The sequence below is a fragment of the Mustelus asterias genome, unplaced genomic scaffold (genome assembly GCF_964213995.1).
Source record: "Mustelus asterias unplaced genomic scaffold, sMusAst1.hap1.1 HAP1_SCAFFOLD_3859, whole genome shotgun sequence".
NCBI classification, from domain to species: Eukaryota; Metazoa; Chordata; class Chondrichthyes; order Carcharhiniformes; family Triakidae; genus Mustelus; species Mustelus asterias.
This window is the reverse complement of record NW_027593804.1, coordinates 1-23,576: the sequence shown is the minus strand read 5'-3', so window position 1 is coordinate 23,576 and position 23,576 is coordinate 1. Positions and strand designations below refer to the sequence as shown.

The window sequence follows — 23,576 nt, the reverse complement described above, 5'->3', positions numbered from 1 at the left end:
TCTCGACTATTTTAAATCTCTCTCTCTCTCTCTCGACTGTATTTTAAATTTCTCTCTCTCTCTCTCTCGACTGTGTTTTAAATTTCTCTCTCTCTCTCGACTGTATTTTAAATCTCTCTCTCTCTCTCTCGACTGTATTTTAAATTTCTCTCTCTCTCTCTCTCGACTATTTTAAATCTCTCTCTCTCTCTCTCGACTGTATTTTAAATCTCTCTCTCTCTCTCTCGACTGTATTTTAAATTTCTCTCTCTCTCTCTCTCGACTATTTTAAATTTCTCTCTTTCTATCTCGACTGTATTTTAAATTTCTCTCTCTCTCTCTCGACTATTTTAAATTTCTCTCTTTCTATCTCGACTGTATTTTAAATTTCTCTCTCTCTCGACTATTTTAAATTTCTCTCTCTCTCTCGACTGTATTTTAAATTTCTCTCTCTCTCTCTCTCGACTGTATTTTAAATTTCTCTCTCTCTCGACTATTTTAAATTTCTCTCTCTCTCTCTCTCGACTGTATTTTAAATTTCTCTCTCTCTCTCGACTGTAGTTTAAATTTCTCTCTCTCTCTCTCTCGACTGTATTTTAAATTTCTCTCTCTCTCGACTGTATTTTAAATTTCTCTCTCTCTCTCTCGACTGTATTTTAAATTTCTCTCTCTCTCTCGACTGTATTTTAAATTTCTCTCTCTCTCTCTCGACTGTATTTTAAATTTCTCTCTCTCTCGACTGTATTTTAAATTTCTCTCTCTCTCTCTCGACTGTAGTTTAAATTTCTCTCTCTCTCGACTGTATTTTAAATTTCTCTCTCGATTTGGGTGCCGCTCACAATTGTGCCTTTGGTTGTGTTCTGCAAACATGCGCGCCTGTGTACTTCACACCCCCCTGCCTGTGGTTGAGTGCTGCACACACGCGGGCTTGTGGTTGGGTGGCGCCCACATGTGGGCTTGTGGTTGGGTGGCGCACACGCGTGGGTCTGTGATTGGGTGCCGCGCGCATGCGTGCCTGTGGTTAGGGGTTCGGGCCTGCGACCCTGTGGGTATTTATCATTGCGATGAAGCTGCTTTCGCCGTCTGAGTTGTCGTATTTTCCTCATGACGGGATCTCCCTGTGCTTTTTGTGCTCCAGGGAAGCCGACATTCCAGCCGCCCGTCCGGATGCCTCAGTACCCCCAGCCCCAGCCGGCACTCCCGGAGCAGCCCCCCCCAAAGCCCTCGCCACCGTCCTCCTGGTCGGATCCCAAGAAGAGCCGCAGCTGGAGGAGCAGCGAGCAGGAAACACTGACTGTCAACTCGCCCTGTGAGTATAGAGCGGGGAGGAGGACGCCATTGCCCCACCCTCATTCTTTGGGGGGATGTGAGGCGGGGGTGGGGGGGGGAGTGGATTCAGCGACAGGGTTGGTTTTTGGGGAGAGGTCGCGTGGAATTCTGGTGGGTTAAACCTGACCGAGGTGGGGGGACCGCACTATTGACCTTGGCATGACATTTTTCTTTTTAAAAAAGCCACATTGATCTTTCTCTCCCCCTTGACCTCAGTGCCGAAACCCGTACTGCCGCGGCCGCCCACCCCTCCCAGCAGCTTGTTCACCGATGCGGGCAGCTCGTGCTCCAGTGGCAAGGACAGCGTGAGCAAGGTGAGAATTTTAGTACAGCAGCTCAGAAAGAGGCGTTCGGGCCTTCCCGTTGGCCCAGTAGGAAAGTGATTGCCAGTGGGTGGGGGAGGGTCTGCCGGAGAATGACGCCCCTGTTGCTTTACTGCAGTCCCTCCCGGACTTTTTCTCAGTGTGAACCCCATTTGACCTAACAGGAAACCACCACCCCGAGCCCAACCCCCCCTCCCCCCGCCCCCACCACCACGAAACGCGGACATTTTGGTGAGGGGTCACAAGGTGGATGGGTTGGCTGAACTCGGGAGTGGGTTGCGGTCGGTTGTATGTGGCGAGAAGTGTTTCCACTGTGAGGCTTTCTTTCAAAGACCAGCCTATTCACCGGCCTCACTTCCTCCCAGGACAGTAGGACTTCAGAGAACCGTCTGCTAAGCCAAGCCGCTAGGTCCAAGCCTTAGCCCACTAGGCCCAGGCCTCGCCCCACTAGGCCCAGGCCTCGCCCCACTAGGCCCAAGCCTCGCCCCACTAGGCCCAAGCCTCGCCCCACTAGGCCCAGGCCTCGCCCACTAGGCCCAGGCCTCGCCCACTAGGCTCAGGCCTCGACCCACTAGGCCCAGGCCTCGACCCACTAGGCCCAGGCCTCGACCCACTAGGCCCAGGCCTCGACCCACTAGGCCCAGGCCTCGACCCACTAGGCCCAGGCCTCGACCCACTAGGCCCAGGCCTCGACCCACTAGGCCCAGGCCTCGACCCACTAGGCCCAGGCCTCGACCCACTAGGCCCAGGCCTCGACCCACTAGGCCCAGGCCTCGACCCACTAGGCCCAGGCCTCGACCCACTAGGCCCAGGCCTCGACCCACTAGGCCCAGGCCTCGACCCACTAGGCCCAGGCCTCGACACACTAGGCCCAGGCCTCGCCCACTAGGCCCAGGCCTCGCCCGCCGGGGCCCAGGCCTCGCTCGCCGGGGCCCAGGCCTCATCCACCGGGGCCCAGGCCTCGCCTACTGGGGCCCAGGCTTGGTGGGCCGAAGAGCCTGTGCTGTACTGTTCTTTGTATACCTGGAGTGCGTTCCTTTGCCAAAACTGGGTTTCTGCTTTATAAAATGACAAGAAGCTCCCTGCAGGGACACAGGTCCCGAGAACCGGAATATCTGCTGCCTCTGGTCTGAAGGATGAGACTACAGCTCGCAGAGTAATACATGGGGAGTTCGATGGGATGTCCACACGTTGTCTGTGTGGCCGTGCGCGTTTCTAAGAAGCTTTCCTCCATTGCACTAGAAACACTTACATTTCCTTTTGATTTTCCTTTTTCTTCTCTCTCTCTCACTCCTCCCCCCCTCATCTCACTCGCTCCCCTTTTCTCTGCCGCACTCCCTCCCTTGCCTGCCTCGCTTTCCCTCCCCCTCTCTGCTTCGCTCTCCCTCTCCCTCTCTGTCCCACTCTCTCCCTCCCCCTCTCTGCCTCGCTCTCTCCCTCCCCCTCTCTGCCTCGCTCCCTCCCTCTCTCTGTCTCACTCTCTCCCTCCCCCTCTCTGCCTCGCTCTCTCCCTCCCCCTCTCTGCCTCGCTCTCTCCCTCCCCCTCTCTGCCTCGCTCTCTCCCTCCCCCTCTCTGCCTCGCTCCCTCCCCCTCTCTGCCTCGCTCTCCCTCCCCCTCTCTGCCTCGCTCCCTCCCTCTCTCTGCCTCGCTCTCTCCCTCCCCCTCCCTGCCTCGCTCTCTCCCTCCCCCTCTCTGCCTCGCTCCCTCCCTCTCTCTGCCTCGCTCTCTCCCTCCCCCTCCCTGCCTCGCTCTCTCCCTCCCCCTCTCTGCCTCGCTCTCCCTCCCCCTCTCTGCCTCGCTCTCTCCCTCCCCCTCTCTGCCTTGTTCTCCCCCCTCTCTGTCTCGCTCTCTCCCTCCCCCTCTCTGCCTCGCTCTCTCCCTCCCCCTCTCTGCCTCTCTCCCTCCCCCTCCCTGCCTCGCTCTCTCCCTCCCCCTCTCTGCCTCGCTCCCTCCCTCTCTCTGCCTCGCTCTCTCCCTCCCCCTCCCTGCCTCGCTCTCTCCCTCCCCCTCTCTGCCTTGTTCTCCCCCCCCTCTCTGTCTCGCTCTCTCCCTCCCCCTCTCTGCCTCGCTCTCTCCCTCCCCCTCTCTGCCTCGCTCTCTCCCTCCCCCTCTCTGCCTCGCTCCCTCCCCCTCCCTCCCTCCCCCTCTCTGCCTCGCTCCCTCCCCCTCTCTGCCTCGCTCCCTCCCCCTCTCTGCCTCGCTCCCTCCCCCTCTGTCTCGCTCTCTCCCTCCCCCTCTCTGCCTCCTTCCCTCCCCCTCTCTGCCTCGCTCCCTCCCTCCCCCTCTCTGCCTCGCTCCCTCCCTCCCCCTCTCTGCCTCGCTCCCTCCCTCTCTCTGCCTCGCTCTCTCTCTCCCCCTCTCTGCCTCGCTCTCTCCCTCCCCCTCTCTGCCTCGCTCTCTCCCTCCCCCTCTCTGCCTCGCTCTCCCTCCCTCCCCCTCTCTGCCTCGCTCTCTCCCTCCCCCTCTCTGCCTCGCTCTCTCCCTCCCCCTCTCTGCCTCGCTCTCTCCCTCCCCCTCTCTGCCTCACTCTCTCTCCCTCTCTCTGTCTCGCTCTCCCTCCCCCTCTCTGTCTCGCTCTCCCTCCCCCTCTCTGCCTCGCTCTCCCTCCCCCCTCTCTGCCTCGCTCTCTCTCCCTCTCTCTGTCTCGCTCTCTCCCTCCCCCTCTCTGCCTCGCTCTCCTTCCCTCTCTCTGCCTCGCTCCCTCCCCTCTCCGTCTCGCTCTCTCTCCCCCTCTCTGTCTCGCTCTCTCCCTCCCCCTCTCTGCCTCGCTCTCCCTCCCCCTCTCTGCCTCGCTCCCTCCCCCTCTCCGTCTCGCTCTCTCTCCCCCTCTCTGTCTCGCTCCCTCTCTCTCCCCCTCTCTGCCTCTTTCCCTCCCCCTCTCTGTCTCCCTCCCCCTCTCTGTCTCGCTCCCTCCCCTCTCTGCCTCTCTCCCGCCCCCCTCTCTGCCTCGCTCCCACAGTCCTCTGCCGTACCGTGTCCAGTGTCCGCCCCGTCGGCGGACAGGTATCTGTTCTACTGGCCCCTGCCTGAGCTGCGAAAGGGAACCCACGACTTCACAGAGAGACAGAAGATTGGCGAGGGCGGCTTTGGCTGTGTCTACTACGCGGTGATGCGCCACACTGAGTACGCCGTGAAAAGGTTGAAAGAGGTAAGCCTGTTTTTCGCTCGTTGTATTTCGAACAAACACCGCGGAGTCATCGGGGCTGGAAGGGCTGAGATGGGCAGAATGGCAGCCTCCTATGCGGTAACCTTTCCATGGTTCTTATGGGCTTTTGGTGTTGGCGATTGGAGTCATAGAAGTTTACAGCATGGAAACAGGCCCTTCGGCCCTGCTTGTCCATGCTGCCCAGTTTTAACCACTAAGCTAGTCCCAATTGCCCACATTTGGCCCATATCCCTCTATACCCATCGTACCCATGTAACTGTCTAAATGCTTTTTAAAAGACAAAATTGTATCCGCCTCTACTACTACCTCTGGCAGCTTGTTCCAGACACTCACCACCTTCTGTGTGAAAAAATTGCCCCTCTGGACCCTTTTGTATCTCTCCCCTCTCACCTTAAACCTATGCCCTCTAGTTTTAGACTCCCCTACCTTTGGGAAAAGATGTTGACTATCTAACTGATCTGTGCCCCTCATTATTTTATAGACCTCTATAAGATCACCCCTCAGCCTCCTACGCTCCAGAGAAAAAATTCCCAGTCTATCCAGCCTCTCCTTATAACTCAAACCATCAAGTCCCGGCAGCATCCTAGTAAATCTTTTCTGCACTCTTTCTAGTCTAATAATATGCTTTCTATAATAGGGTGACCAGAACTGCACACAGTATTCCAAGTGTGGCCTTACCAATGTCTTGTACAACTTCAACAATTCCTGTATTCAATGTTCTGACCGATGAAACCAAGCATGCCGAATGCCTTCTTCACCACTCTGTCCACCTGTGACTCCACTTTCAAGGAGCTATGAACCTGTACCCCTAGATCTCTGTGTTCTGTAACTCTCCCCAACGCCCGACCATTAACTAAGTCCTGCCCTGGTTCGATCTACCAAAATGCATCACCTCACATTTATCTAAATTAAACTGCTGTATGATCAATACTAATGGGTCATTTTCTACGTATGTCATGGTGATGGTGGCAGGGGGTGTGTAGCTAAGATGTTATCGGAGAGCAGTAACCAACATGCCGGGACTTGATAACCTCCGGTTGACAAATCTCTGATTGTATTTTCCGAAGACTGGTGGACAGTTTCAGATGGCACATCCTCATGCATGTATCCAACTGGAAAACTACTGGCCCCACACAACCTTTGTGTCCAGTTGTGATCTCCTTACCTGAGGAAGGATGTGGTGGCATCGTGGAGGCAGTTCGGAGGAGGTTCCCGATGGTGGGTGGGGGGGAGTCCAGAACTGGGGGTTTGAGGATAAGGGCTAAACCTTTTAGGACTGAGGTGAGGAGAAATTTCTTCACCTAGAGGCAGCGGGAAGTGTAGACGGAGTCAATGGATGGGAGGCTGGATTGCGTGATGGACTGGGCTTCGTTCACGAACCTTTGTAGTCCCTTGTGGTCTTGAGCAGAGCAGGAGCCCATACCAAGCTGTGATACAACCAGAAAGAATGCTTTCTATGGTGCACCTGTGACAATTGGTGAGAGTCGTAGCTGACATGCCAAATTTCCTTAGTCTTCTGAGAAAGTAGAGGCGTTGGTGGGCTTTCTTAACTATAGCGTCGGCATGGGGGGGACCAGGACAGGTTGTTGGGGATTCAGCCCATTCAGTTGGTCAAAGTTAATTTCATTTCCTCCTTCAGCGTGTTTTCCCAGTCCAAATTATATTCAATTTTGGAAAAGGGTCGATTTAACCTGGCTCTCTCACCGGTTAAAGAAAGAGTGAGCCTATTATTTACCAAGAAAATGACTTTAAAAAAACACCACATACATGCACAAATTGGAAATGAGAAGCGGGTACAAAAATAAAGATACAGGAATCAGTCTGTTGGTGAAGAGTGGGTGGTGAAACGTTGCGGCCGTTAAGTTGGGTGATTCCGGTCGTGCTGACTTGAGCGATTGATTTGGAGATTCTTGGTTCTGCAGGTTAGCTGCAAGGAGTTGCCCTCTTTGCTTTTTGACTGTTTTGCGACCTTACAATTTGCATCCAGCTCTCAGAGAGAGAGAGAGGCAAACGCGGGCAAGCCTAATGGATATTCCTCAGCTGTGACTTTCAGAGCACATACTAGCACGGTACAACTAAAACACCAGACTAGCATGCAGGGACCAGGGTGGCAGTTGATGTTTAACTTTTCTTGTGTATTCCTGGGAAACGTAGAAGATGGGAGCAGGAGGAGGCCATTCGGCCCTTCGAGCCTGTTCCGCCATTCATCACCATCATGGCTGATCATCCAACTCAATTCCCTAATCCTGCTTCCTCCCCATAACCTCTGATCCCGTTCGCCCCAAGTGCCCTATCCAGCCACCTCTTCAATACATTCAATGTTTTGGCATCAACTACTTCCTGTGGTAATGAATTCCACAGGCTCACCACTCTTTGGGCGAAGAAATGTCTCCTCACCTCCGTCCTAAATGATCTACCCTGAATCCTCAGACTGTGACCCCTGGTTCTGGACTCCCCCACCATCGGGAACATCCTCCCTGCATCGACCCTGTCTAATCCTGTTAGAATTTTATGAGTCTCTATGAGATTCTCCCCTCATTCGTCTGAACTCCAGTGAAAACAATCCTAACCGAGTCAATCTCTCCTCATACATCCCCGGAATCAGCCTGGTAAACCTTCGCTGCGCTCCCTCGAGAGCAAGAACATCCTTCCTCAGAAAAGGAGACCAAAACTGCATCCAGTGCTCTGTTTACCAGCTGATTCCGGGGATGGCGGGACTGATGTTTGAGGAGAGATTGACGATTAACAACTAAAATTGCGATGTCCCATTGGCTTCTGGGCGATTGGTCAGATGTCGTCCACAATGGGATTCTCCAGCGAGAGGTTACTTTGCAATTCTCAGCGAGATTTCCCTCAGGTTTCCGCTTTGGAAAATACTCACCTCAGAGTTTAATAAGTCAAATAAATAATTATCTGTTTCCAAGACACAGAGAAGCACGATGTTGGCCAATTTTAATATTTCTTTATATCCCATCGCTCCCCCCCGCCCAACCCGCACCCGACCCAACCCTCCCCCCGCCCCAACCCTCCCCCCACCCCAACCCCCCCCTGCTCCCAACCCTCCCCAACACTCCCAACCCTCTCCCAACCCTCCCCCCTCTCCCAACCACCCCCTCTCCCAACCCTCCCCCCCACTCCCAACCCTCCCCCCCGCTCCCAACCCTCCCCCCCGCTCCCAACCCTCCCCCCCGCTCCCAACCCTCCCCCCCGCTCCCAACCCTCCCCCCCACTCCCAACTACCCCCCCTCTCCCAACCCCCCCTCTCCCAACCCCCCCCTCTCCCAACCCCCCCCTCTCCCAACCCCCCCCTCTCCCAACCCCCCCTCCCAACCCTCCCCCCACTCCCGACCCTCCCCCCATCTACACCCCCCTCCCCATCTCCATCCCCCTCCCCGCCTACATCCCCCCTCCCCGCCTACATCCCCCCTCCCCATCTCCACCCCCTCGCCCTCTCACCGCCCCCCTCCCCCTCTCTCCGCCCCCCTCCCCCTCTCTCCGCCCCCCTCCCCCTCTCTCCGCCCCCCTCCCCCTCTCTCCGCCCCCCCTCCCCCTCTCTCCGCCCCCCTCCCCCTCTCTCCGCCCCCCTCCCCCTCTCTCCGCCCCCCCTCCCCCCCTCTCCGCCCCCCCTCCCCCCCTCTCCGCCCCTCCCCCTCTCTCCGCCCCTCCCCTCTGTCTCTGCAGGATTCGGATCTGGATTGGAACACGGTGAGGGGCAGTTTTCAGACGGAACTGGAGACACTCTATCAGTGAGTATGCGATTCGCACCGGCCTTGCTCTGAAGTCTTTGTGCTCACATTTCCCCCCGTTTGCTTCTGAACGATGCTCACATCTGGACCCTCTTTTGCCTCTGTCTCTTCCTGAGGTACCGACACCGCAACATAGTGGATTTAGCCGGTTGCTGCGTGGACGATGGTGTTTACTGCCTGGTCTACATGTACATGCCAAACGGATCGCTGCAGGATCGCCTGCGCTGTCAGGTATCGGAATCGTGGAATACCATCCCAAAAGTGCACAGGGAGGCCATTCAGCCCATCCACACTGCAACAAATCTCTGTCAAAGTATCTTACCCAGGCCCTCCCCCCACCCTATCCCCATAACCCCACACCCTATCCCCATAACCCCCCACCCTATCCCCATAACCCCCCACCCTATCCCCATAACCCCACACCCTATCTCCATAACCCCACACCCTATCCCCATAACCCCCCACCCTATCCCCATAACCCCACACCCTATCCCCATAACCCCACACCCTATCCCCATAACCCCCCACCCTATCCCCATAACCCCACACCCTATCCCCATAACCCCCCACCCTATCCCCATAACCCCCCACCCTATCCCCATAACCCCACATCCGTTCCCCATAACCCCACACATGGTCCATCCACCCAACCTGCACATCTTTGGACACTAAGGGGCAATTTAGCATGGCCAATCCATCTAACCTATACATCTTTAGACACCATGGGGTGATTTAGAATGGCCAATCCACCTAACCTGCACATCTTTGGATAAACACAGTAAGAAGTCTCACAACACCAGGTTAAAGTCCAACAGGTTTATTTGGTAGCACGAGCCACTAGCTTTCGGAGCGCTGCTCCTTCATCAGGTGAGTGGGAGTTCTGTTCACAAACAGGGCATATAAAGACACAAACTCAATTTACAGAATAACGGTTGGAATGCGAGTCTTTACAGGTAATCAAGCCTTAAAGGTACAGACAATGTGAGTGGAGAGAGGGTTAAGCACAGGTTAAAGAGATGTGTATTGTCTCCAGCCAGGACAGTTAGTGAGATTTTGCAAACCCAGGCAAGTTGTGGGGGTGACAGATAGTGTAACATGAACATGAATGTGGAGTCGCTGAGCAGAGACTGATAGCCAGGTTCCGCACACATGAGGACGGCCTCAACCGGGATCTTGGGTTCATGTCACACTCTCTGTCACCCCCACGACTTGCCTGGACTTGCAAAATCTCACTAACTGTCCTGTCTGGAGACAATACACATCTCTTTAACCTGTGCTTAACCCTCTCTCCACTCACATTGTCTGTACCTTTAAGACTTGATTACCTGTAAAGACTCGCATTCGAACCATTATTCTGGAAATTGAGTTTGTGTCTTTATATGCGCTGTTTGTGAACAGAACTCCCACTCACCTGATGAAGGAGCAGCGCTCCGAAAGCGAGTGGCTTTTGCTACCAAATAAACCTGTTGGACTTTAACCTGGTGTTGTGAGACTTCTTACTGTGTTTACCCCAGTCCAACGCCGGCATCTCCACATCATCTTTGGACACTAAGGGGCAATTTAGCATGGCCACAGTGAAGCAGCCTGTGGTAGTTCTGCTTCATTAGATGTGTAAGGGGGTGTGGGGGGGGGGAACGTTGGGGGGTGGTGGGAGGGGGGACGTTGGGGGATGGTGGCAGGGTGTCGGGGGGGGAACGTTGGGGGGTGGTGGGAGGGGGGACGTTGGGGGATGGTGGCAGGGTGTCGGGGGGGGGGATGTTGGGGGGTGGTAGGAGGGGGGGTTGGGGTGTTGCAGAAATGAACAGCGTTTCCTCACTGCCTTTTCTTTGCTCACTCTCTGGGCCATCTTGTCCTTGCTCCTGCAGAATAACAGCTCTCCGCTCTCATGGCTGAGGCGTCTAGACGTGACTCTGGGAGCTGCCCGTGCCATCCAGTTCCTGCACACAAACAACCCCAGCCTGATACACGGAGACGTGAAGAGGTAACAGACTTCATTCAGCACCGTCTGACAGTCCAGAGAGACAGTCAGACCTTCTCCCTTCTGATCATCGGGGGAGGGTCAGTGCTGAGGGAGCGCCGCACTGTGGGAGGGTCAGTGCTGAGGGAGCGCCGCACTGTGGGAGGGTCAGTGCTGAGGGAGTGCCGCACTGTGGGAGGTTCAGTGCTGAGGGAGTGCCGCACTGTGGGAGGGTCAGTGCTGAGGGAGCGCCGCACTGTGGGAGGGTCAGTGCTGAGGGAGCGCCGCACTGTGGGAGGGTCAGTGCTGAGGGAGCACCGCACTGTGGGAGGGTCAGTGCTGAGGGAGCGCCGCACTGTGGGAGGATCAGTGCTGAGGGAGCGCCGCACTGTGGGAGGGTCAGTGCTGAGGGAGCGCCGCACTGTGGGAGGGTCAGTGCTGAGGGAGTGCGGCACTGTGGGAGGGTCAGTGTTGAGGGAGCGCCGCACTGTGAGAGGGTCAGTGCTGAGGGAGCGCTGCACTGTGGGAGGGTCAGTGCTGAGGGAGTGCCGCACTGTGGGAGGGTCCGTGCTGAGGGAGCGCCGCACTGTGGCAGGGTCAGTGCTGAGGGAGCGCCGCACTGTGGGAGGGTCAGTGCTGAGGGAGCGACGCACTGTGGGAGGGTCAGTGCTGAGGGAGCGACGCACTGTGGGAGGGTCAGTGCTGAGGGAGCGCTGCACTGTGGGAGGGTCAGTGCTGAGGGAGCGACGCACTGTGGGAGGGTCAGTGCTGAGGGAGCGCCGCACTGTGGGAGGGTCAGTGCTGAGGAAGCGACGCACTGTGGGAGGGTCAGTGCTGAGGGAGCGCCGCACTGTAGGAGGGTCAGTGCTGAGGGAGCGCCGCACTGTGGGAGGGTCAGTGCTGAGGGAGCGACGCACTGTGGGAGGGTCAGTGCTGAGGGAGCGCTGCACTGTGGGAGGGTCAGTGCTGAGGGAGCGACGCACTGTGGGAGGGTCAGTGCTGAGGGAGCGCCGCACTGTGGGAGGGTCAGTGCTGAGGGAGCGCCGCACTGTGGGAGGGTCAGTGCTGAGGGAGCGATGCACTGTATAAGGATATTTTGCAAGGCGGTATAAACTTATGTTCTGCAAGTTATTCTAAATTTCCCTCCCCGTTCCAGTTCCAACATCCTTCTAGACGAAAATTTTGTCGCAAAGCTGGCAGACTTTGGACTCGCACGGTTTAGTCGATACTCGAACAACTCCAGAGCAAGCTGCACGGTGGCACGGACAGAGACGCTGCGGGGTACACTGGCATACCTACCCGAGGAGTACATCAATAGTGGGCAGCTTACTGTGGAACTGGACACCTACAGCTTTGGAGTGGTGAGTACTGGACTTTGCATTGCTGTCCCTGTCCTGGGAGTGTTTGATGGGGGACAGTGTAGAGGGAGCTTTACTCTGTATCTATCCCCGTGCTGTACCTGTCCTGGGAGTGTTTGATGGGGACAGTGTAGAGGGAGCTTTACTCTGTATCTAACCCCGTGCTGTCCCTGTCCTGGGAGTGTTTGATGGGGACAGTGTAGAGGGAGCTTTACTCTGTATCTAACCCCGTGCTGTACCTGTACTGGGAGTGTTTGATGGGGGCAGTGTAGAGAGAGCTTTACTCTGTATCTAACCCTGTGCTGTAGCTGTCCTGGGAGTGTTTGATGGGGACAGTGTAGAGGGAGCTTTACTCTGTATCTAACCCCGTGCTGTACCTGTCCTGGGAGTGTTTGATGGGGACAGTGTAGAGGGAGCTTTACTCTGTATCTAACCCCGTGCTGTACCTGTACTGGGAGTGTTTGATGGGGGACAGTGTAGAGGGAGCTTTACTCTGTATCTAACCCCGTGCTGTACCTGTCTTGGGAGTGTTTGACAGGGACAGTGTAGAGGGAGCTTTACTCTGTATCTAACCCCGTGCTGTATCTGTCTTGGGAGTGTTTGACGGGGACAGTGTAGAGGGAGCTTTACTCTGGATCTAACCCCGTGCTGTACCTGTCCTGGGAGTGTTTGATGGGGACAGTGTAGAGGGAGCTTTACTCTGTATCTAACCCCGTGCTGTACCTGTCCTGGGAGTGTTTGATGGGGACAGTGTAGAGGGAGCTTTACTCTGTACCTAACCCCGTGCTGTCCCTGTCCTGGGAGTGTTTGATAGGGGTCAGTGTAGAGGGAGCTTTACTCTGTACCTAACCCCGTGCTGTATCTGTCCTGGGAGTGTTTGATGGGGGCAGTGTGGAGGGAGCTTTACTCTGTATCTAACTCCGTGCTGTACCTGTCCTGGGAGTGTTTGATGGGGACAGTGTAGAGGATGCTTTACTCTGTATCTAACCCTGTGCTGTACCTGTCCTGGGAGTGTTTGATGGGGACAGTGTAGAGGGAGCTTTACTCTGTATCTAACCCCGTGCTGTCCCTGTCCTGGGAGTGTTTGATAGGGGTCAGTGTAGAGGGAGCTTTACTCTGTACCTAACCCCGTGCTGTATCTGTCCTGGGAGTGTTTGATGGGGGCAGTGTGGAGGGAGCTTTACTCTGTATCTAACTCCGTGCTGTACCTGTCCTGGGAGTGTTTGATGGGGACAGTGTCGAGGGAGCTTTACTCTGTATCTAACCCCGTGCTGTACCTGTACTGGGAGTGTTTGATGGGGGACAGTGTAGAGGGAGCTTTACTCTGTATCTAACCCCGTGCTGTACCTGTCTTGGGAGTGTTTGACAGGGACAGTGTAGAGGGAGCTTTACTCTGTATCTAACCCCGTGCTGTATCTGTCTTGGGAGTGTTTGACGGGGACAGTGTAGAGGGAGCTTTACTCTGGATCTAACCCCGTGCTGTACCTGTCCTGGGAGTGTTTGATGGGGACAGTGTAGAGGGAGCTTTACTCTGTATCTAACCCCGTGCTGTACCTGTCCTGGGAGTGTTTGATGGGGACAGTGTAGAGGGAGCTTTACTCTGTATCTAACCCCGTGCTGTCCCTGTCCTGGGAGTGTTTGATAGGGGTCAGTGTAGAGGGAGCTTTACTCTGTACCTAACCCCGTGCTGTATCTGTCCTGGGAGTGTTTGATGGGGGCAGTGTGGAGGGAGCTTTACTCTGTATCTAACTCCGTGCTGTACCTGTCCTGGGAGTGTTTGATGGGGACAGTGTAGAGGATGCTTTACTCTGTATCTAACCCTGTGCTGTACCTGTCCTGGGAGTGTTTGATGGGGACAGTGTAGAGGGAGCTTTACTCTGTATCTAACCCCGTGCTGTCCCTGTCCTGGGAGTGTTTGATAGGGGTCAGTGTAGAGGGAGCTTTACTCTGTACCTAACCCCGTGCTGTATCTGTCCTGGGAGTGTTTGATGGGGGCAGTGTGGAGGGAGCTTTACTCTGTATCTAACTCCGTGCTGTACCTGTCCTGGGAGTGTTTGATGGGGGCTGTGTGGAGGGAGCTTTACTCTGTATCTAACTCCGTGCTGTACCTGTCCTGGGAGTGTTTGATGGGGGCAGTGTAGAGGGAGCTTTACTCTGTATCTAACCCCGTGCTGTCCCTGTCCTGGGAGTGTTTGATGGGGGCAGTGTGGAGGGAGCTTTACTCTGTATCTAACTCCGTGCTGTACCTGTCCTGGGAGTGTTTGATGGGGGACAGTGTCGAGGGAGCTTTACTCTGGATCTAACCCCGTGCTGTACCTGTCCTGGGAGTGTTTGATGGGGACAGTGTAGAGGGAGCTTTACTCTGTATCTAACCCCGTGCTGTACCTGTCCTGGGAGTGTTTGATGGGGACAGTGTAGAGGGAGCTTTACTCTGTATCTAACCCCGTGCTGTACCTGTCCTGGGAGTGTTTGATGGGGACAGTGTAGAGGGAGCTTTACTCTGTATCTAACCCCGTGCTGTCCCTGTCCTGGGAGTGTTTGATAGGGGTCAGTGTAGAGGGAGCTTTACTCTGTACCTAACCCCGTGCTGTATCTGTCCTGGGAGTGTTTGATGGGGGCAGTGTGGAGGGAGCTTTACTCTGTATCTAACTCCGTGCTGTACCTGTCCTGGGAGTGTTTGATGGGGGCAGTGTGGAGGGAGCTTTATTCTGTATCTAACTCCGTGCTGTACCTGTCCTGGGAGTGTTTGATGGGGGCAGTGTAGAGGGAGCTTTACTCTGTATCTAACCCCGTGCTGTCCCTGTCCTGGGAGTATTTGATGGGGGCAGTGTGGAGGGAGCTTTACTCTGTATCTAACTCCGTGCTGTACCTGTCCTGGGAGTGTTTGATGGGGGACAGTGTCGAGGGAGCTTTACTCTGTATCGAACCCCGTGCTGTACCTGTCCTGGGAGTGTTTGATGGGGGCAGTGTAGAGGGAGCTTTACTCTGTATCTAACCCCATGCTGTACCTGTCCTGGGAGTGTTTGATGGGGACAGTGTAGAGGGAGCTTTACTCTGTATCTAACCCCGTGCTGTACCTATCCTGGGAGTGTTTGATGGGGGCAGTGTAGAGGGAGCTTTACTCTGTATCTAACCCCGTGCTGTACGTGTCCTGGGAGTGTTTGATGGGGGCAGTGTAGAGGGAGCTTTACTCTGTATCTAACCCCGTGCTGTACCTGTCCTGGGAGTGTTTGATGGGGGCAGTGTCGAGGGAGCTTTACTCTGTATCTAACCCTGTGCTGTACCTGTCCTGGGAGTGTTTGATGGGGGCAGTGTAGAGGGAGCTTTACACTGTATCTAACCCTATGCTCTACCTGTTCTGGGGGTGCACGTCTTTTTACATTATGGAGCACTTTAGCACGGCCGTTCAACCGAACCCACACATCTTTGGAGTGTGGGACGAAACCGGAGCATAAGAACATAAGAAATAGGAGCAGGAGTAGGCCATCGAGCCCCTCGAGCCTGCCCCGTCATTCAATAAGATCATGGCTGATCTGACAGTGGTTTAGTTCCACTTACCCGCCCGCTCCCCATAACCCTTAATTCCCTTATTGATCAGAAATCTATCTACCTGTGTCTTAACCATATTTAACGAGGCAGCCTCCACTGCTTCAATGGGCAGAGAATTCCAGAGATTCACTCCCCACTGAGAGAAGAAGTTCCTCCTCAACTCTGTCCTAAACTGACTCCCCCTTATTTTGAGGCTGTGTCCTCTAGTTCTTGTTTCCTTTCTAAGTGGAAAGAATCTCTCTGCCCCTACCCTGTCTCGCCCCTTCATTATCTTGTATGTCTCTATAAGATCTCCCCTCAACCTTCTAAACTCCAACGAGTACAGGCCCAATCTACTCAATCTCTCCTCATAAGCTAACCCCCTCATCTCCGGTATCAACCTGGTGAACCTTCTCTGTACTCCCTCCAAGGCCAATATATCCTTTCACAAACAAGGGGACCAAAATTGTACACAGTACTCTAGGTGTGGCCTCACCAGTACCCTGTACAGTTGCAGCAAGACCTCCCTGCTTTTATACTCCATCCCCTTCGCGATAAAGACCAACATTCCATTCGCCTTCTTGACCACCTGCTGCACCTGCAGACTGAGTTTTTGTGATTCATGCACAAGGACCCCCAGGTCCCTCTGCACTGTAGCATGTTGTAATTTTTCACCATTTAAATAATCGTCCATTTTACTATTATTCCTTCCAAAGTAGATAACCTCACACTTGTCAACGTTACACTCCATCTGCCAGATCCTCGCCCACTCACTTAGCCAATCCAAATCTCTCTGCAGACTTTCCGCATCCTCCACGCAATTCGCTTTCCCACTCATCTTTGTGTCATCCGCAAACTTTGTTACCCTACACTCGGTCCCCTCCTCCAGATCGTCTATGTATATGGTAAACAGTTGAGGCCCCAGCACCGATCCCTGCGGCACGCCACTAGTCACCAACTGCCAACCAGAAAAGCACCCGGAGGAAACCCACGCAGACACGGGGAGAACGTGCAGACTCCACACAGACAGTGACCCGAGGCCAGAATCGAACCCGGGTCCCTGGCGCTGTGAGGCAGCAGCGCTAACCCACTGTGCCGCTCCAAGTAACAATGTTTTCTTTCCTCTTTCCCCAGGTCTTGTTGGAGATCCTGACTGGGAGAAAAGCCCTGGAAAACGAAGGGGCAGCCAGGTCCAAATACCTGGTGAGTGGGATCCCTTTCCAGTCTCGGTGACATCACCCGGTCGCCCCCTCCCTCATCCCCGCTCCCCGCCTGTTGACTTGGGAAGGGTCGCAGGGGCAGGGGTGCGGGTGGGCCGTTTTAAACATCGTCTGGCAACCATAAAGACAGAAAGAGCGGGCATAAGATTGGCAGAAGGAACATAATGTGGGATAATGTGAAGTTACGCACTTTGGTCGGAAGAATAAAGGAGCGGAGTTCTATCTAAATGGGGAAAGACTGCAGAAAGCTACAGCACAGCGGGGTTTGGAAGTCCATGTGAATATAAGGGTGGTGATTGTGCAGTCGTATTGTCACTGGACCAATAATCCAGAGACCCTGGGTAATGCTCTGGGAACCCGAGTTCGAATCCCACCACGGCAGACGGTGAAATTTGAATTCTATAAAAATCCGAAATCAAAAGTCTACTGATGACCGCGAAACCATTGCCGATTATCGTAAAAACCCATCTGGTTCGCTAATGTCCCTTTAGAGAAAAGGAAATCTGCCGTCCTTAACGTGGTCTGGCCTACATGTGACTCCAGACCGACAGCAATGTGGCTGATTCTTAAATGCCCTCTGGGTTGGGCAATAAATGCTGGCCCAGCCTGCGACGCCCACACCCCATGAAAGAGTATAAATCACACGCAAGTTCAGCGGGTCATTGGGAAGGGTAATGGAATGTTGGTCTTTATATCAAAGGGAACGGAATATAAAAATAGGGGAAGTATTTGCTAAAACTGTACCAGGCACAGTCAGGCCGCACCTGGAATGCTGTGAACAGTTTTGGTCTCCTTATCTAAGGAAAGATATCCCGGCATTGGAGGCAGTCCAGAGAAGGTTCACTCGGTCGATCCCGGGTAGGGAGGGAGTTTCTTACGAGGAGAAGTTGAGTAGGTTTGGGGCCTGCACTGATTGGGAGTTTAGAAGAATGAGGGGCGACCTTATTGAGACATATCGGATTCTCAGCGGGTGTTTGACAGGGTGGATGCTGAGAGGTTGTTTCCCCGTGTGGGAGTGTCTGGGACCAGAGGGCACAATCTCAGAGTAAGGGGGGGGTCACCCATTGGAGACAGAGACGAGGAGGAATTTCTTCTCTCGGAGGGGAGTGAATGTGTGGAATTCTTTACCCCAGAGGCTGGGTCACTGAGTGTGTTCAAGGCCGAGATAGACAGAGTTTTAATCAGTGCGGGAATCGAGGGGATAAGGCGGGAAAGCGGGAGTTGAGGATTCTCACATCAGATCAGTCACGATCTCAGTGAATGGCAGAGCAGACTCGATGGGCCAAATGGCCTACTTATGGCCTACTTGTGGTCTGATACAATGCTCAACAAGTCAGGCGGCCTTCATGGGGAGGGAAACAGAGTTTCCCTTGCACCCAAACTGCCGTCTCCACCTCTTCCACCGACTGCACTCTTGTAAATAAAACAGGCCTCATACATCTCCTCTAAACCTTGAGTGTCGCTGGCTGGGCCAGCTTTTATTGCCCATCCCTAGTTACCCGAGGGCAGTTGAGAGTCAACCACATTGCTGTGGCTCTGGAGTCACATGTAGGCCAGACCAGGTAAGGACGGCAGATTTCCTTCCCTAAAGGATATTAGTGAACCAGATGGGTTTTTCCAACAATGGGTCATCAGTCGATTCTTAATTCCAGATTTTTTTTTACTGCATTCAAATTCCGCCATCTGCCGTGGCGGGATTCGAACCCCGGTCCCCAGAACATTAGCTGAGTTTCTGGATTAATAGTCTGGGGATAATACCACGAGGCCATCGCCTCACCTTTCAGCGTGCCATTGCCTGTGACGATGTTCACACGCACAGGCGGCACGCTACACCTCACCCCCTCCCGGGGATACGTCACGGCATGCAGAGGGTGCGCGTCTCCGGAAAAGTGCCCCCCCCCCCCCCCCCCCCCCCCGAAGCCCGGTGTCAGTCCGTCCCCCTCGCAACGTGCCGTAACGCTGTGAAACCCTGTTGTTGAACGCAGAAAGACATCATCGAGGACGAGGAAGAGGAGAAGGACCAGGAGGCCAACTCGGAGAGCCTGACGCAGGCATCTGCGGCACTCTCCCGCGACCGGCGCATTGCGGCCCGGATCTGCCAGAACCACTTGGACCCGAATGCGGGTGTGTGCCCGAGGCATCTCCCCATGCAGCTGTGCCTGCTGGCGTGTGAGTGTCTGAACAGCAGGAGGAGGAGGAGGCCCAAGATGGCCAAGGTAACTGCGGGTAGGGCGGCGTTTCAGACAATAGTCATCACTTTAAAGGTTAACAGAACAAACTGCATTGCAACAGCGCCTTTCATTAAGAGCCCGCACCCCCTCCACATACGTTTTGAATTATGAAGCAACATTTGACTTGAAGCCGCCTCGGAAGATGTGAGGTCAGGTGACCAGTGTCACAGTCAAAGGGGTCAATTTTAAATCATAGAAACCCGACAGTGCAGAAAGAGGCCATTCGGCCCATCGAGTCTGCACCGACCACAATCCCACCCAGGCCCTACTCCCATATCCCTACATATTTACCGCTAATCCCTCTAACCTACGCATCCCGGGACACTAAGGGGCAATTTAGCACGGCCAATCAACCTAACCCGCACATCTTTGGACTGTGGGAGGAAACCGGAGCACCCGGAGGAAACCCACGCAGACACGAGGAGAATGTTCAAACTCCGCACAGACAGTGACCCAAGCCGGGAATAGAACCCGGGTCCCTGGAGCTGTGAGGCAGCAGTGCTAACCACTGTGCCACTGTGCCGGCCCGAAGACACTCCTTAATGAGCGGCACGGTAGCACAGTGGTTAGCACTGTTGCTTCACAGCTCCAGGGACCCGGGTTCGATTCCCGGCTTGAGTCACTGTCTGTGCGGAGTCTGCACATGCTCCCCGTGTCTGCGTGGGTTTCCTCCGGGTGCTCCGGTTTCCTCCCACAGTCTGAAAGACGTGCTGGTTAGGTGCATTGGCCGTGCTAAATTCTCCCTCAGTGTTACCCGAACAGGCGCCGGAGTGTGGCGACTGGGGGATTTTCGCAGTAACTTCATTGCAATGTTAATGTAAGCCGACTTGTGACACTAATAAATAAACTTGTAAGGAGAGAGAGAAGCAGGGGCTTCAACGAGGGAATTCCAGAGATTGTTGAACGCACGACCGTGATTAAAATCTGAGGGCCCAGAACTGGAGGAATGCGAGTGTTGTAGGGGCTGGAGGAGATTACAGAGATAGAGGGTTGGAGGGGCTGGAGGAGGTTACAGAGATAGAGGGTTGTAGGGGCTGGAGGAGGTTACAGAGATAGGGAGGGTTGTAGGGGCTGGAGGAGGTTACAGAGATAGGGAGGGTTGTAAGGGCTGGAGGAGGTTACAGAGATAGGGAGGGTTGTCGGGGCTGGAGGAGGTTACAGAGATAGGGAGGGTTGTAGGGGCCTGGGGAAGTTACAGAGATAGGGAGGGTTGTAGGGGCTGGAGGGGGTTACAGAGATAGGGAGGTTTGTAGGGGCTGGAGGGGGTTACAGAGATAGGGAGGGGTGTAGGGGCTGGAGGGAGTTACAGAGATAGGGAGGGGGTGTAGGGGCTGGAGGAGGTTACAGAGATAGGGAGGGAGTGTAGGGGCTGGAGGAGGTTACAGAGATAGGGAGGGAGTGTAGGGGCTGGAGTAGGTTACAGAGATAGGGAGGGAGTGTAGGGGCTGGAGGAGGTTACAGAGATAGGGAGGGAGTGTAGGGGCTGGAGGGGGTATAGAGATAGGGAGGGTTGTAGGGGCTGGAGGAGGTTACAGAGATAGGGAGAGTTGTTGGGGCTGGACGACGTCACAGAGATGAGGAGTGTTTTAGAGGCTGGAGGAGGTTACAGAGATAGGGAGGGTTGTAGGGGCTGGAGGAGATTACAGAGATAGGGAGGGTTGTCGAGGCTGGAGAAGTTAGAGATAGGGAGGGGGTGTAGGGGCTGGAGGAAGTTAGAAATAGGGAGGGGTGTAGGGGCTGGAGGGGGTTACAGAGATAGGGAGGGGGTGTAGGGGCTGGAGGAGGTTACAGAGATGGGGGGGGTTGTAGAGATAGGGAGGGGTGTAGGGGCTGGAGGAGGTTACAGAGATAGGGAGGGTTGTAGGGGCTGGAGGGGGTATAGAGATAGGGAGGGTTGTAGGGGCTGGAGGAGGTTACAGAGATAGGGAGGGTTGTAGGGGCTGGAGGAGGTTACAGAGATAGGGAGGGGGTGTAGGGTCCGGAGGGGGTTACAGCGAATGGGAGGTTAATGAATATAAAACGAGCACCTGTACCTCTCCCCCCCCTCCGCCTTGCCCCCCGCCCCCCTCTCTGCCTCGTCCCCTCTCCCCCTCGCCCCGTCTCCCCCTCGCCCCGTCTCCCCCTCGCCCCGTCTCCCCCTCACCCCCTCCGCATCCCCCTCGCCCCCTCCCCTTCTCTCCCCCCTCGCCCCCTCTCCACCTTGCCCCCTCTCCACCTCGCCCCCTCTCCGCCTCGCCCCCCTCCGCCTCGTCCCCCTCCGCCTCACCCCCTCCGTCTCGCCCCCCCCCCTCCGTCTCGCCCCCTCTCCGCCTCGCCCCCTCTCCGCCTCTCCCCCTCGCCCCCTCTCCGCCTCGCCCCCCTCCGCCTCGCCCCCTCTCCGCCTCTCCCCTCGCCCCCCTCTCCGCCTCTCCCCCTCGCCCCCTCTCCACCTCGCCCCCCTCCGCCTCGCCCCCTCTCCGCCTCGCCCCCTCTCCGCCTCGCCCCCCCTCCGCCTCGCCCCCTCTCCGCCTCTCCCCCTCGCCCCCTCGCCCCCTCTCCCCCTCGCCCCCTCTCCACCTCGCCCCCCTCCGCCTCACCCCCTCTCCGCCTCTCCCCCTCGCCCCCTCTCCGCCTCTCCCCCTCGCCCCCTCTCCACCTCGCCCCTCTCCCCCTCGCCCCCTCTCCGCCTCTCCCCCTCGCCCCCTCTCCACCTCGCCCCCCTCCACCTCGCCCCCTCTCCACCTCGCCCCTCTCCGCCTCGCCCCCTCTCCGCCTCGCCCCCTCTCCGCCTCGCTCCCTCTCCGCCTCGCCCCCTCTCCGCCTTGCCCCCCCCTCCGCCTCGCCCCCTCTCTGCCTCGCTCCCTCCCTCACCTCCGGTCCACCTCGCCCCCTCTCCACCTCGCCCCCCTCCGCCTCGCCCCCTCTCCGCCTTGCCCCCCCCTCCGCCTCGCCCCCTCTCTGCCTCGCTCCCTCCCTCACCTCCGGTCCACCTCACCCCCTCTCCGCTTCCCCCCCCCGCGGTCCGCCTTGCCCCCTGTCCTCCTCGCTATCTGACCCGTCGGCCCCTCCCTCACCCCCTGTCCGCCTCGGCCCCTCCCTCGCCTCCTCTCTGCCTCACCCTCACCCCCTACCCCGCCCTTGCCGTCTGTCTCCCCTCCACCCCCAAGTCTGTCTCTCCCTCTGTCACCTTCACATCCTTCCTATAATCCGGCTCCCAGGACCGGATACGATTCCTCTGCCGAGGCTGATCTGTTGTTTTTCCAAGTTCAGCATTCCCTCTTAGCTCCTGTACTCTGTGCCCCTGTTAATAACACCACGATGGTGTCTGCTTCATTAACCTCTCTCTCAGCCTTTTGAAGCACGGACTGTCCCTTTAAGAGCGCTTCCTGCAAGGGCTTCTCGAGAGAGAGAGAGAGAGACAGGAGGCGGGAAAGCTGCCTGTGCCGGCTCGCTGGATTGGCCGTGGTGAATGGGCAGCGTTACGGGGGGGGGGAGGGGAGGGACTGGGTGAGATATTTGTTCGGAGAGTCGGCACCCAGTGGATGGGCTGAACGGCCTCTGTCTGCACTGTGGGAATTCTGTGGTGAAACCGGATTTGGGTGTAGGATGTCGTTCACCCGATATGGCGAGGCGTCGGAGCGATGCCGCGTGCGGACTCTGATTCTCCTTTCCTCTTCCCCCTTGGCAGGTGTACGAGCGCCTGGAGGAACTGAGGAGGTTTCCCTGGCCCCCCGAGGGAGAGCGTTCCGACGCAGGCCCCCCTCTGGACGCCAGCCGGGACCCGGACTCCTTGGCGGACAGGCTGCGGGGCACCTCACTCAGCCCGGCCGAGAACACGTACCGCTTCACCTCACAGGCCCCGGCTGCCGGCGCCGACCCCGCTCACCGGCCCCAGCCTGGGACGGCGGGGGCACAGAGGTGGCGGCGGCGGGACGACTGGTGCCCGTTTCAGACCCAGCAGGGGCAGGGAGCCCCCGGCGCCTTCGCCCGCCCCGGCGGCACGACGGGGTCCGTCCCCTCCTACGGCGGCCTGAGCCAGCCGGTGGAAAGCAAGGAGAGCTCGATGGATGATGGTGGCGGCTTCAGCCTGAGCAACACTGCCTCCTCGGCCTGGCGTCGCGGTTACAGCAGCCCCCGCTCCGAGCTGCTACGTTCCTGGGACTCGCCTGCCCACCCCCCTCGACCAGCCTTGGCTCCACACCCTCCCCGGGAAAGCTCCCGATACCACCTGCCGAGCGACCGCCCCAGGTTACCCTGGCCGCAGGAAGCTTCCGGAGACTCACGGAGAGCGGACTCGCGATCTCTCTCGGACAGCTCTGGAGGTAAATTCAACACTGAAATAATAAAGTAGCGTTCGGTTAGACAGTGAGATTTAGTGACAGTGAGATACTCCAGATGTGGTCTCACCCTCACGCCCCTCCCCTCGCGGCCCTCCCCTCCCCCTCGCAGCCCTCCCCCTCGCGGCCCTCCCCTCCCCCTCGCGGCCCTCCCCTCCCCCTCGCGACCCTCCCCCTCGCGGCCCTCCCCCTCGCGACCCTCCCCCTCGCGGCCCTCCCCCTCGCGGCCTCCCCTCCCCCTCGCACCCCTCCCCTCGCACCCCTCCCCTCCCCCTCGTGGCCCTCCCCCTCGCAACCCTCCCCCTCGCACCCCTCCCCTCGCACCCCTCCCCTCGCACCCCTCCCCTCCCCCTCGCACCCCTCCCCTCCCCCTCGCACCCCTCCCCTCCCCCTCGCACCCCTCCCCTCCCCCTCGCAACCCT

General features: G+C 56.7%; 1 protein-coding gene across 1 annotated transcript; it reads left to right on the top strand.

Moving 5' to 3' along the window:
* Positions 1-1,096: 1,096 nt before the first annotated feature.
* Positions 1,097-23,139, top strand: LOC144490823 (interleukin-1 receptor-associated kinase 1-like; the record flags this gene model as incomplete). The annotated part of the gene is made up of 10 exons (XM_078208520.1): positions 1,097-1,288; positions 1,525-1,622; positions 4,592-4,780; positions 8,480-8,544; positions 8,661-8,775; positions 10,410-10,525; positions 11,658-11,862; positions 16,522-16,590; positions 18,593-18,823; positions 22,506-23,139. Coding segments are annotated over exons 1-10 (1,864 nt in total), but the record flags the coding sequence as incomplete, so codon positions are not given.
* Between the last annotated feature and the right edge of the window lie 437 nt (positions 23,140-23,576).